At 44.3% G+C, this 13,887-nt stretch overlaps 1 protein-coding gene across 4 annotated transcripts in view; it reads left to right on the top strand.

Moving 5' to 3' along the window:
* The window catches only part of ttc3 (tetratricopeptide repeat domain 3), a 128,865-nt gene that overhangs the window by 27,015 nt on the left and 87,963 nt on the right, over window positions 1–13,887 (top strand). For 3 of the 4 annotated variants that reach the window (XR_008810616.1, XM_056285128.1, XM_056285129.1), the window contains exons 10-14: window positions 4,044–4,106; window positions 7,512–7,566; window positions 8,905–9,067; window positions 12,248–12,278; window positions 12,373–12,475. Coding sequence is in view for 3 of the 4 variants with exons in the window: in XM_056285128.1 (XP_056141103.1) it covers window positions 4,044–4,106; window positions 7,512–7,566; window positions 8,905–9,067; window positions 12,248–12,278; window positions 12,373–12,475 (415 nt within the window). In the remaining variant the exon portion in view is untranslated. Of the gene's footprint in view, window positions 1–4,043; window positions 4,107–7,511; window positions 7,567–8,904; window positions 9,068–11,951; window positions 11,974–12,247; window positions 12,279–12,372; window positions 12,476–13,887 lie in introns of those variants that run through there. The other variant, XM_056285130.1, reaches the window with a different exon arrangement.

Below are 13,887 nucleotides of genomic sequence, written 5' to 3' on the forward strand. Positions count from 1 at the left end.
GGTTTAAGAAAAAAAATAACCTCCAAATGGAGGGGCATAAGTTGAAACTCCTCAAGCTTAAGTATTTTTACAAATTTGGCAGTTCTAACTGTTGTTGTGCATACCATTTAAAATTTGAAAGACACCATATTTTGAAAGTTATTTTGAAAGTAATTAGTAATTAGTATAACATATGAGTACGTCATGTTGACAGAGAAAATGGAGCCACCACATGGCCGTCATGTTGTCTCCGCAAACCATTTGCATAGGTACACCCGTGAGAGTAACCACAACCTGTCTTCAGTAATACCAGCTTTGTCATGAAGTACAAATACAAGGGTTCTCTTCTCTTGGACAGGTTTTTGAGCAAGAAGATGCAATCCTTTTTTTACGGCCCCTCATTTTGCGGTGTGGACCTAGAGCTTGCCTTTGGAAGGGCGTCAATAGAGTTTGTGATTTGGTACATTTCCAAATTTGACAATTTTGGCAATGTGAGGCAATAGCTGCCATGTGAGAAAGGCTTTTAGTTTGCCGTACAGGTGTGATTTTGATTGCATCCATTCTCATCTCAGGCAGGAGACCATTTACAAAACCAACAACTAAAGGGGCCAAGTGCTCAGAATCCTTCAGATGTTGTTTGGGAAAACCTGAATGTTCTTCAAAAGCCTTCCGGTATCTATAAGCGTAGGCATCAACTGATTCATCAGGCATCTGGACACATCTACGAAGCAGGTCCCGATCTATTCTTCTGGGACAACATTTTTCAATGCCCTCGCATAATGTGTCTAGCGCTTTTCCTTCTGCCAGTGAGTCCAGGTCTCAGGCTCTTCTGACCTCTTTGCATAATGGGGTCTTTAACCAGGCAGCACATAGTTCGTTATAACCAGCTCAGTTTGGTGAACAAGCCATTGCAATCACCTGTAGCTGATTTAGGGCACCTGTCAAATCAAATTTGGGGTTGGGTAGCCCCAAGAATCAAATTCCTAAGTTCTGAGGGGCTCCATGGCCCATGATGATTAGCCATCACAGGCTCCCCGCTGCTGTCAACACCCACTGGGACAGAGCACATGGGCGATCACCTAAGCTGCCTCTGGGTTTAGTTAGTTTTTTTTTTTAACATAGTCTACAATTTTTTTGGGGGGGGGTTCCCCCTTTTTCTCCCCAATTGTACCCGGCCAATTACCCCACTCATCCGAGCCGTCCCAGTCGCTGCTCCACCCCCTCTGCCGATCCGGGGAGGGCTGCAGACTACCACATGCCTCCTCCGATACATGTGGAGTCACCAGCCGCTTCTTTTCACCTGACAGTGAGGAGTTTTGTCAGGGGGACGTAGCACGTGGGAGGATCACGCTATCCCCCCCCCCCACACACACACACACACACAAGTGATTACACCAAGGGAGGCTTACGTCAAACATTGGAGACAAAATGGTCACTGTTGTCTTGTTTTAATGGTGGTTTTCTAAACCTAATAAGACAACAGTGACCATGATGTTCTCCATGATTAATGTATATGATATGTTACATATGTACACATATAGTATTCCCTTTTCCATGACGAAATATGTGTATGAAGGTTCAGATCTCTAGTGTACACAGTTCATGATTTATGGTCGTTTGAAGTTGTGAAATGAAGTAGTTAATTTAGTGCCCATTAAAGTTATTTTGTCTTTTTTTGTTGTTGTTATGATGTAACTTAATGTGCACTCTTATCATGCCAAAGTGCATAAAGAGGAGCTAGGGGTGGAAGGCGGAATAATAATGATGATAAAGCCAACAAGGGATTTAGCCCCTTTGGGGCTTGTCTTGGTGGCACGGTCACCTCACAGCAAGAAGGTCCTGGGTTCGAACCCCGGGGTAGTCCAACCTTGGGGGTCATTCCGGGTCACCTTCTGTGTGGAGTTTGCATGTTCTCCCCATGTCTGCGTGGGTTTCCTCCGGGGGCTCCGGTTTCCTCCCACTGTCCAAAGACATGTAGGTCAGGTGAATCGGCCATACTAAATTGTCCCTAGGTGTGAATATGTATATATGTGTGTGTGTGCGTGTGTGTGTGTGATGGCCTGGCGGCCTGTCCAGGGTATTTCCCTTCCTGCCGCCCAATAACTGCTGGGATAGGCTCCAGCGTCCCCGTGACCCTGAGAGCAGGATAAGTGGTTTGGATAATGGATGTTTGCGTATATGTTTGACCATGTATCAGCTATATTCTGTGTTCACATTGCTTGGATGGATGCTTGGGGCTCATGTGTAGCAGGTCAAAGGTGGTGCTATAAAGGGCCTTCCGCTTTGTGAACTAGTGAAGGCCTGTGGTTGACTGGTGGTTGATAGTTCTGCTTCCGGTGTGGGAAGATGGCTTCGCCAACTCGCATTTGCAGCAGCCTCAGCCAGTGCCAGTGTTGGAAGTTGGCGGTGTATATTCACAGTTGCGGCGGCCTCACCCAGTACCGTCCATGCAGTGTCTTTGTCCACGTCTAAGTTTTGTCTTTGTTTGATGGCTGAGAGAGCTGCCGCTGGATCGGCTGGGAGAGCGGGGCAGGCTAAGGTAACTGCTAGCCCGTGCAGACTGGCAGTTCCGATAACACCGAGGGCGGTCTGGCGGCAGCCTCACCTGGCATTGACTGTGGTGTTTTTTATGTTGATGTGAGGAGTGCGGGGAGGTGTGTTGCAGGTGTCTGGCTGGGAGAGCTTGGTGTGCTTCGTCTGGTGGACTCGGGGACCATGGCCCCTGCCCAGAGCCGCGCCCGAGGAGGAAACGCCAAGGGTGGTCTGACAGGATGTGGAAGCGGGGTGGGCTAAGCTAACTGCTCGCCCATGCAGACCGGTGGTTCATCCTGGCTGGTGTTCGTTCCCTTGGACAGTGATTTTTAGTTTACTTTGGATATGTGTGTGTTCATGTAGTTTTTGGATGTGTCTTTGTCTTTGTGTTGTGCTGCAGTGGGCTGGGGGAAACGGCATCTCGTTTCATTTCATGTACGCGGGTGCATGAAGTGAAATGACAAATACGTCTTCCTGGTTCCTGATTCCTGAAGTAGTGCAGGTCTGTGGTTGACTTGTGGGTGAAGCAGTGCAGGTCTGTGGTTGACTTGTGGGGGAAGTAGTGCAGCCCTGTGGTTGACTGGTGGGTGAAGTAGATCAGGCCTGTGGTTGACTGGTGGGTGAAGTAGATCGGGCCTGTGGTTGACTGGTGGGTGAAGTAGATCGGGCCTGTGGTTGACTGGTGGTTGAAGCAGTGCAGGCCTGTGGTTGACTGGTGGGTGAAGCAGTGCAGACCTGTGGTTGATAGCAGAGGAATGTGTGGGAAACCCACACTGAGTGTAGCAGGTCTGCACACAGTAATTGGAGAAATGGCCTTGGTGGGATGAGAGCTGGAAGACATGAGATAAGGAGGTGAAGAACAGACCTGACAGAGAGACTGTACTGTACTGATCAGCGTGCACTTGTGGGTCTGTTCATGGACATATTAAAGGGACAGTAAGGTAAGATATTTGTATCTCGGTCCTCATTTAATGTCAGAGTGGAACTAAATAACTGCCACGGCAAGAGAAACTCGAATAACTTGGTGGCTGCAAGTCAGAGAGTCACAATAGTTGCAAATATGACCAATCAAGTGGTCCATGATTTATAATTTGGATGGAGTGAATCAAAAAAGGAACACGTTGGAGTTTTTTGGAGATGGAAAATGACTCAGCTGCTCCCTCTCTCTGGCTACGTGGGAAGCGCAATACAGTGGGTGCAGGGGGAGGGTGACCCATGATTGACTGGGAACAAAGGTCATCTGTGGGGCTTTGCTTATCTCAGAAATGTGCATGTGTAGCTCAGCTCCACGGCAGGGGAAGAGGTCACCTCAACCAGCCACGGCGACCAGCTGATCACAGCTGGATGCAGGTTTCTGCCATGTGGTCTTGTTTGGGTTTGGTGGAGGACAGGAGACCAGTTCTGTCATATTGGTCATTGTGTGTAAATGTGTGTTTTAGGAGACATCCTGATACATGTGTTTGTATCAATCAAACCGGTTGGATATCGGTATTAGACTTGTACACTAACCTGAATCCGTTTCTCTCCTCCAGCCCTGAAAACCACATTATTTATGGGAACAGAGCGCTGTGTTATATCCGACTTGAGCAACATCTGTAAGTACCACACACAGCCTGTGACAGATCATTGTAATACTAAGCAAATACATAACACTTGGTGACCAGAGACCCTACCCCAGCAGAAGGGGGTCCTCCCTTCCCATGTGCACTTCTGTCACTACATGAGCAGGTGCAACAGTAACGCCAATTCCACAGTCGCTCTGCATGTGAACAAATAAGACGCGATTCTTCATTTTCCTTCTCTTCAGCCCTAATGATTTTTGTTCTCTGTGTAAAACAACTTAATAACGTGTTAACGCGTTTGGACATTTTCAATTAGCCTCCCATAGCTAGCTAACATGGTTCGCTTCAAATTGTTACATTGCCCCCAGCGGCTCGTAGATGTAATTACAGCTAATAATATTTGTATATTTTTAAATAACGTTATGTGATGTTATTTTAATTATTCTTTGTGAGTTAGGGGGGCCCCCCCGTAATGTCGCCCGTGTGTGTGTGTATATATATATATATATATATATATATATATATATATATATGTGTGTGTGTGTGTGTGTGTATGTGTATGTATGTATGTATGTATGTATGTATGTATGTATGTACGCATGTGTATATTACATTACATTACAGTCATTGAGCTGACACTTTTATCCAAAGTGACCTACAATAAGTGCATTTAACGTAGGAAATCAGGAGAACTACTAGTCATCAGAGGTCATAAGTGCATCTTCTCTCTAAACAAGCATCTAAGAGTAAAGCCAGTGCTAAAGTAAGAGCGCAAGAAAGAGATTTTTGTATATATGTATGTATGCATTCCAATCACCCACTGACAGGGAAGTGAATAATGTTACACGGATGTGTATGTGTGTGTGTGTGTGTGTGTGTGTGTGTGTGTGTGTGTGTGTGTGTGTGTGAGACACACCCCTGTTAAAATGGCAGGTTTTTGTTTAGTGAATAAGAAACCAAGATGAATCATGTCAGAACTTTTTCCACCTTGAATATGAAATTGCAGCCTGTAAAATTCAAGGGAAAAACAAACCTTTCAGAGAAAATAAGCTATAAAAACTTAAAAAATAACCTGGTTGCATACATGAGCTCACCACTAAACTAATACTTTGTTGAAGCACCTTTTGATTTTATGACAGCACTCAGTCTTTTTGAGTAAGTGTGTTATCAGCTTGGCAGATCTTGACTTGGCAATATTTTCACTTTCCCTTTCAAAAACTTCCTAGAGCTGTCAGATTATGAGGGAGTGTCTTCACTGTGTTTCCACAGTATATCTACTACCTTGGAAGTTCTTTTGTGCCCCTCTCCTGATTGATACCGTTCAACAATGAGATGCTGGTCATGCTCTCTAAGCTCTTTGTGGACCATGGATTTTGCCACTGGATGCAACCAAGAAGATGTCAGGAAAATCCTACAGGAACATTCATTCATTCATTTTCAGCCGCTTCTCCAGGGTCAGGTCACGGCGGCAGCAAGCTAAGGAGGGCACTCCAGATATCCCTCTCCCCAGCAACACCCTCCAGCTACTCCTGGGGGAACCCTAGGTGTTCCCAGGCCAGATTTGACATGTAGTCCCTCCAGCAAGTTCTGGGTCTACCCCGGGTACTCCTCCCAGTTGGCTGTGCCCGGAAAACCTCCAAAGGAAGGTGCCCTGGAGGCATCCTAATCAGATGCCCAAACCACCTCAACTGGCTCCTTTTGATGCAAAACAGGAACCGCTGAACTTTGTCTCACTGCAGCCCCCGAACTTTGTCTCAGTTCAGGGGCCGCATCCTTTGAAGGATGCAGTCTACCAAGGCTGGTCCTGCATAGACTGTGAAGGCAGGAACCAGACATTGTCAAATGAGATGGTCTGATCTACGGAGGACTTCCAGCTGCATCACTAGCTGTTCCCACCCTTACCCCTGCGGTACAAAGTTCCGCTCCTGTAGCCTGGCAACCTTTACAGTTGACATTCAGCTACTTACACAGCTGAGTATCTCCGTAGACCACTTTCTCATTTAATGACGCTCAGCTAAACGTTAGAAATTGAGCCAGAAAATGTAAATTAATTTTTTTACCATTTATTCAAAGAAATAGAGACGCTTCGCCACCGGCGTTGGATGTGTCTTATCAGCCGAAGTTTGCGAAGCCAGTTTCTCTTTTTGGGAAAAAAAAAATCCATTCATTCATTCATCATCAGCCGCTTCTCCAGGGTCAGGTCACAGTGGCAGCAAGCTAAGTAGGGCACTCCAGATGGCCCTCTCCCCAGCAACTCCCTCCAGTGAGTTCTGGGTCTACACCAGGGTCTCCTCCCAGTTGGCCGTGCCTGGAAAACCTCCAAAGGAAGGCGCCCAGGAGGCATCCTAATCAGATTCCCGAACCACCTCACCTGGCTCCTTTCAACACGAAGGAGCAGCGGCTCTACTCCGAACTCCCACCAGATGTCCGAGGTCCTCACCCTATCTGTAAGGCTGAGCCCAGACACCCTTTGGAGGAAACTCATTTCAGCTGCTTGTATCCGCGAACTGACCTTTTTCGTCACTACCCAAAGCTCATGACCATAGGTGAGGGTTGGAATGAAGATTGACTGGTAAATTGAGAGCTTTGCCTTCCGGCTCAGCTCCCTCTTCACCACAACGGTCCGGTACAACGTCTGCATTGCTGCTGATGCTGCACCAATCCACCTGTCAATCTCCCGCTCCATCTTATCCTCACTCGTGAACAAGACCCCGAGATACTTGAACTCCTTAACTTGAGGCAACAACTCATCCCCAACCCAGAGGGAGCAATCCACCACTTTCCGGTAGAGAACCATGGCCTCAGACTTGGAGATGTAACCGGACCGAAATACATTCTGGGATAGGTTGAGCTGCGAAGGATCCATCTGTTGCATCCTCCAAATTCAGGGGAAGAAGACCACATTTGACCACATTCTGCCACATTTCAAGGAGCCTTTGGAACGGGACAGCCTTGGCATGCTACTGTGACGTAGTCAGTCTTCAAATGCAGCCTGTGAAGGATGCGGCCGATGAGTTGGGACACAGCTACAGTCACTTTAACTGATGACAGATGCATATTTACTACTGGAACATGAGTTTGAATGTGATGAGTCAATTCTGAGTACAGCCACATCCCCTGTTATAACAGGGTGTGCACACTTATGCAGCCAGGTTATTCTAAGTTCTGTATTTTTTTTCCCCTAAAATGTTCCTGATTGTTTTTCACTTTATTTTTTATAGGTTGCCATTTCAAATTAAGGGCGTTAAAAAGTTCTGACATGATTTGTCTTGGTTTCATTTTTTTACATCACAAAAAGCTGCCATTTCAGCAGGGATATGTAGTCTATTTATATCCACTGTGTGTGTGTGTGTGTGTGAGAGAGAGAGAGAGCGAGAAAATGTGTTTGCTTAATATGGTCTATGTTTAACTTATTGATTGTCATTTTTGGCCTTGCAGAAAAGCTGTTGCTGATGGAAAACGTGCTTCTTTGATAAAGCCACTATGGGCAAAGGTATTTTTCTTACTAACACGGGCCACAAGGTTCTGCAGTCTGTAATGAAAGTTCAGTACACGTATTAAGTGATGTCTGATGTAGAGAATCTGTTTTGCTGTAACTCTTGGTTTACATAGTAATATTTGATTCACATTTCTTTAATAACATTTCTGTACAGATATCAGTCAGCTATTGCAGGGCTTGCATTTGTGACTACTACGACTCTACTACTACTACTTCTTTTGGCTGCTCCCGTTAGGGGTCGCCACAGCGGATCATCCGTTTCCATCTCTTCCTGTCCTCTGCATCTTCCTCTGTCACACCAGCCACCTGCATCTCTTCCCTCACCACATCCATAAACCTCCTCTTTGGCCTTCCTCTTCTCCTCCTTCCTGGCAGCTCCATATTCAGCATCCTTCTCCCAATATACCCAGCATCTCTCCTCCACACATGTCCAAACCATCTCAATCGTGCCTCTCTCGCATTGTCTCCAGACCGTCCAACCTGAGCTGTCCTTCTAATATAATCATTCCTAATCCTGTCCTTCTTCGTCACTCCCAATGAAAATCTTATCATCTTCAGCTCTGCCACCTCCAGCTCCACCTCCTGTCTTTTCATCAGTGCCACTGTCTCCAAACCATACAACATAGCTGGTCTCACGACCATCTTGTAAACCTTCCCTTTAACTCTTGCTGGTACCCTTCTGTCGCGAATCACTCCTAACACTCTTCTCCACCCACTCCATCCTGCCTGCACCCTCTTCTTCACCTCTCTTCTGCACTCCGTTACTTCGGACAGTTGACCCCAAGGATTAAGCATTTGTGACTAAAAACAAATATATGCAAGAGCACATATTTCTGAATTATGTACAGGTCACTTAGCTTTAATCATCAATTTGCCTTAAAAAGTAACACTACTGTACTCAGCATCCAGTCATAAGTGGTGGGACATTAGACAGAGCGACTTCATGGGAAACAATCCCAAATCAGACAGGGATCTATTTTACATATAGCGTTATTTCCTTTTTCTTATTTCTTTTCAGTCTCAACTGGCTGTAGGTATCTCCACCCTTATAAACAATATAGTGGCACGACAACTGAAAACACTGTATGCCACTGTATTGTTTATAAGTGTGGGGATACCTGCAGTCAGCTGAGAGGTCGCTTAGATGAGTTATGAAACGTTTCTCTCAATAATCGTTGTGTCCAGATGAACTGATTCACCTTTCTGTGATTTCCTTAACTGGATTATTGAGCATGCATAAAGACAGGCCTGTGAAAATGTTTGAGGATTCTTGGAGGAAATGCTATTTTAAGTGCTACTGCCCTTTTATAATTCAACGAGTTTGTTTACCAGGGTCATTATCGGTACTGTGAGGCATTGTTCTACCTGGGAGAGGGCGAAAGAGCTCTTGAAGCCAATAATTTTGCCCAGACTCTGTGCAAGGAAGACTCAGATGGTACAAAGGATCTTGAGCAGCAATATAAGAAGTTCATTTTGGAAATGGAAAACATCAAAGGTAAATCCTGTTATTCTCTGCTGCAAATCAAATCTCTTCTGGTTAAGATGTATGTTCTCTCAAATTTCAATATATACAGTGGTGCTTGAAAGTTTGTGAACCCTTTAGAATTTTTTATATTTTGGCATAAATGTGACCTAAAACATCATCAGATTTTCACACAAGTCCTAAAAGTAGATAAAGAGGACACAAACAAATGAGACAAAAATATTATACTTGGTGATTTCTTTATTGAGGAAAATGATCCAATATTACATATCTGTGAGTGGCAAAAGTATGTGAACCTCAAGCTTAGCAGTTAATTTGAAGGTGAAATTAGAGTCAGGTGTTTTCAATTAATGGGATGACAATCAGGTGTGAATGGGTGCCCTGTTTTATTAAAGAACAGGGATCTATCAAAGTCTGATCTTCAAAACACATGCTTGTGGAAGTGTATCATGGCAAGAACAAAGGAGATTTCTGAGGACCTCAGAAAAAAACATTGTTGATGCTCATCAGGCTGGAAAAGGTTACAAAACCATCTCTAAAGAGTTTGGACTCCACAGTCAGACAGTTTGTGTACAAATGGAGGAAATTCAAGACCATTGTTATCCTCCCCAGGAGTGGTCGACCATCAAAGATCACTCCAAGAGCAAGGTGTGTAATAGTCGGCCAGGTCACAAAGGAACCCAAGGTAACGTCTAAGCAACTAAAGGCCTCTCTCACATTGGCTAATGTTAATGTTCATGAGTCCACCATCAGGAGAACAGTGAACAACAATGGTGTGCATGGCAGGGTTGCAAGGACAAAGCCACTGCTCTCCAAAAAGAACATTGCTGCCCGTCTGCAGTTTGCTAAAGATCACATGGAGAAGCCAGAAGGCTATTGGAAAAATGTTTTGTGGACGGAAGAGACCAAAATAGAACTTTTTGGTTTAAATGAGAAGCGTTATGTCTGGAGAAAGGAAAACACTGCATTCCAGCACAAGAACCTTATCCCATCTGTGAAACATGGTGGTGGTAGTATCATGGTTTGGGCCTGTTTTGCTGCATCTGGGCCAGGATGGCTTGCCATCATTGATGAACCAATGAATTCTGAATTATACCAGTGAATTCTTAAGGAAAATGTCAGGCCATCTGCCCATGAACTGAATCTCAAGAGGATGTGGGTCATGCCACAAGACAACAACCCTAAGCACACAAGTCGTTCTACCAGAGAATGGTTAAAGAATAAAGTTAATGTTTTGGAGAAGCCAAGTCAAAGTCCTGACCTTAATCCAATTGAAATGTTGTGGAAGGACCTGAAGTGAGCAGTTCGTGTGAGGAAACCCACCAACTTCCCAGAGTTGAAGCTGTTCTGTACGGAAGAATGGGCTAAAATTCCTCCAAGCCGATGTGCAGGACTGATCAACAGTTACCAGAAACGTTTAGTTGCAATTATTGCTGCAGAAGAGGGGGGGGGGGGGTCACACCAGATACTAAAGACAAAGGTTCACATACATTTGCCACTCACAGATATGTAATATTGGATCATTTTCCTCAATAAATAAATGACCAAGTATAATATTTTTGTCTCATTTGTTTAATTGGGTTCTCTTTATCTACTTTTAGGACTTGTGTGAAAATATGATGATGTTTTAGGTCATACTTATGCAGAAATATAGAAAATTCTAAAGGGTTCACAAACTTTCAAGCACCACTGTAGGCATCATGCCCACATCCACCGACTTAGTTTTTGTCAGACTTAATGTTGTATGTGTTTCTGATGTGTAATGTAGCTACTTTTAATATCAGTGGTGAAGGTTTAATGGAAGGATTCTTCTCCTGGATCGCCACCTTGTCATGGTGGAGAAGCTTGCGTGTACTAATGATCCTAAGAGCTATGCTGTCCGGAGCTTGGCCCCTGGTAGGGTCACCCAAGGCTAAATAGGTCAAGGGGGAGGTTCCAGATGAAGTGTGATCCAACAAAGACCTCAACAGTGGAACTGGTGGAAGACAATGCCAGTGAAGGTGGATGAAGGCTGCAACAGAGGACTGTCCCCAGTCGTCTTCCTTCTCCATGTGATTGGACTCTGGTCACCCCCTGACAGGGACTGTGTGGTGGCTGCAGGCAAATCAGCCGCTCCATGTAAAAAGCTGTTACGCACAGGCGTCCTCCCACAAGGGATTTGTAATGAACTGCAATAAACTTGAGCTTTCATGCTTTGAGTATCCTCAATGAAACATCATTACCCTCTTCAATTTTATAATGCCTAGTCGTACTTCTGCAGTTATTTTGGTGAAAGTAACACAAAATTAGTGTTTTCAGTAACGTATTACTGAACACAGACTAATGTTGTTAAGTAACTTATTACTTTCAAGTGAAAGTAACTAGTAACATGTAATTTATTAAATTTTGAAATTAACTATCTTTCATCACTCTCTTCTGCACCTCTGTTAGCTGGTTAATGTCTCTCCGGGCTGCTTGATCTTGACCTCAAGCCTTCTTCTCCATGGAGCGTACGCTCTTTGGCTTGTGCTCTTAATCTTGTACATAAGCATCTGCAGGATTACTGTTGCAGTGCCATGTATAAGCTCATTGGTTCCTGTGATGTGGAGATAGTGTGAAGGGGCTGTGTTAACATCTGCTTCCATTTCTTCTGATGGGGCACCGTCCGTGAGTCATGGGTGTCAGGTGCAGTCGACTGTGTTAAGTCTGGCCATGATTCTCACCTTTATGGAACTGATGGAGTGCTACTTCGGCAGCAGACCCAAAGAGAGGAGTTGCGTGCAACATGCAGTTCACAGGTGCTTCCCCTTCAAGTTGGCGGAGCTCGAGAGGATCTGCCAGGAAGAATGCCAAGAAGAATGTGCCAGGAAGACTGCCCAAATCAGATGTGCAAAGCTAGTAGGGACTTACCAGAGAAGACTCGATGCTGTTATTACTGAGTATTATGACTTATTGGATGTAGATTGATGGGCAAAAAGGGCACTTTTATCCATTTAAAATGTAATATACATCACAGTGTGCTGAAAGTGAGGGGGCCTGAATTCTTTCTGCAGCTACTTGTGTGTGTGTGTGTGTGTGTGTGTGTGTGTGTGTGTGTGTATACACTGAATTGGTATTGTCAGTTCACTTTGCTGTGTATTTATTGTTTTTATCTTAGCAATTTTTTTGGTTGAATGTCCTTTATAACTTGAGACTTTGTGTTTTTCTTCTCAGCTGGATCATGTAAAGGGAGCAGTATTCAAAGGTAAATCCTACTATTCTATACAAATGCAATAATAAATTTGATGCCATAGTTAAAGATGAAAGTTTTTAATTAATTTTTTTACAATTTTTTGCAGATTACGTAGTCCTAAGAGAACAGATGCTACTGGATCATGTCTACGAGATGTAAGACCAGTGATGGTTGATTTGGCAGCCGGCAGCGTAGCTTCACCAAACAAGGTTAGTAGGACTTTCTTATCAAAATCGTGGCTGCCCAGCATCAGTGCTGCTCCGCTTCTTTTTTTTTTCCACTACTAGAAAAAGATGAAAGATGAGGACCGTCACACAGTCCATTGCTCTTTGTGTCATGCATTTTGTTTCTCAAGACTTTCCAAATAAGAGGTACCCCAAGTAGCTCGGGGAACAAATCTTAATCTCAAAGCTGATGTTTAGTGGTCAGAATGCTCCAAAAATACCAGATAGTCTAGTTTTTTTTCTTTATTTCCTCACCAGTCTTCCACAAAGACAGAGTGGTGCAGATGATATAGCGTAGTGGAGTTCCTCCTTTTTTTTAAAATTTATTTTCCCCCCCTTTTCCTCCCCAATTGTATCCGGCCAATTACCCCACTCTTCCGAACCATCCCGGTCTCTACTCCACCCCCTCCACCGATCCTGGGAGGGCTGCAGACCACCACATGCTTCCTCCGATACATGTGGAGTCGCCAGCCGCTTTTTTTCACCTGACAGTGAGGAGTTTCACCAGGGGGAAGTAGTGCGTGGGAGGATCACGCTATTTCAAGAGTAGCTGGCTGCAGACAAAATGGCGGACCTCCGCAAGAGGCACCTCCGCAGTTGACAGGAAATCACGTGACTTCCGCAGTTGACCGTGTTGTTAGCTATCTAGCTAACGTAACGCAAGCTAACAATTGCGTTACGTTAGCTAACAATGTTAGCAATTGCGTTACGTTAGCTAGATGTCTAACAACACTTGCAAATGCCAGCTAACGTTCGCTATGGATGGTTAGAATGTGGGCTATTTTTCTAACGACTCGACCCTCATTAATCAGTTATTATCGGATACAGAAAGTCACTGCCTGAGTGTGTAACAATTATGGTAAGATTTACAGAAGCCCATCAAGGGCAAAATAACCTAGACTCAATGGCAAACAGATGCCCCTTTGAGCAAACACTGTGAGCACAATACACAGGCTCTGATAACATGGTGCCTTATCCAACCACAGTTTCAACACACCCATAAAACCTGCCATTATCTACTACTGGGACAAATGAGACTGAAGGGGCTATCTACCGAAACTTACAAACACACACAAACTCGCTTTGTAGTATAGGGCCCAGGTGAAATAGTAGTTAAGTCAACATAGGCTTTTAGTATTCAATGTCTAAAAGTAAAATATCTTCAAAACCTATCAAGCCGATCCCTAATTTGATGTGTACTCAATTGAGAAATTTGGCATTTCCTCTCAGTCAAATCTTACAATTACCAGTGCAGTTGTGCACACAGTCTAAGATACATATGACAATGAGACTATTTGTTTTAGCCATAATAACAGTGGGATATCCCACTCTATTAAGGGTTAATATGCATGTACAAACAGAATAAATTGGGTTAAATATAACAATAATCTTTATTA

This window comes from Lampris incognitus, chromosome 8, assembly GCF_029633865.1.
Source record: "Lampris incognitus isolate fLamInc1 chromosome 8, fLamInc1.hap2, whole genome shotgun sequence".
In the NCBI taxonomy this organism is placed as follows: domain Eukaryota; kingdom Metazoa; phylum Chordata; class Actinopteri; order Lampriformes; family Lampridae; genus Lampris; species Lampris incognitus.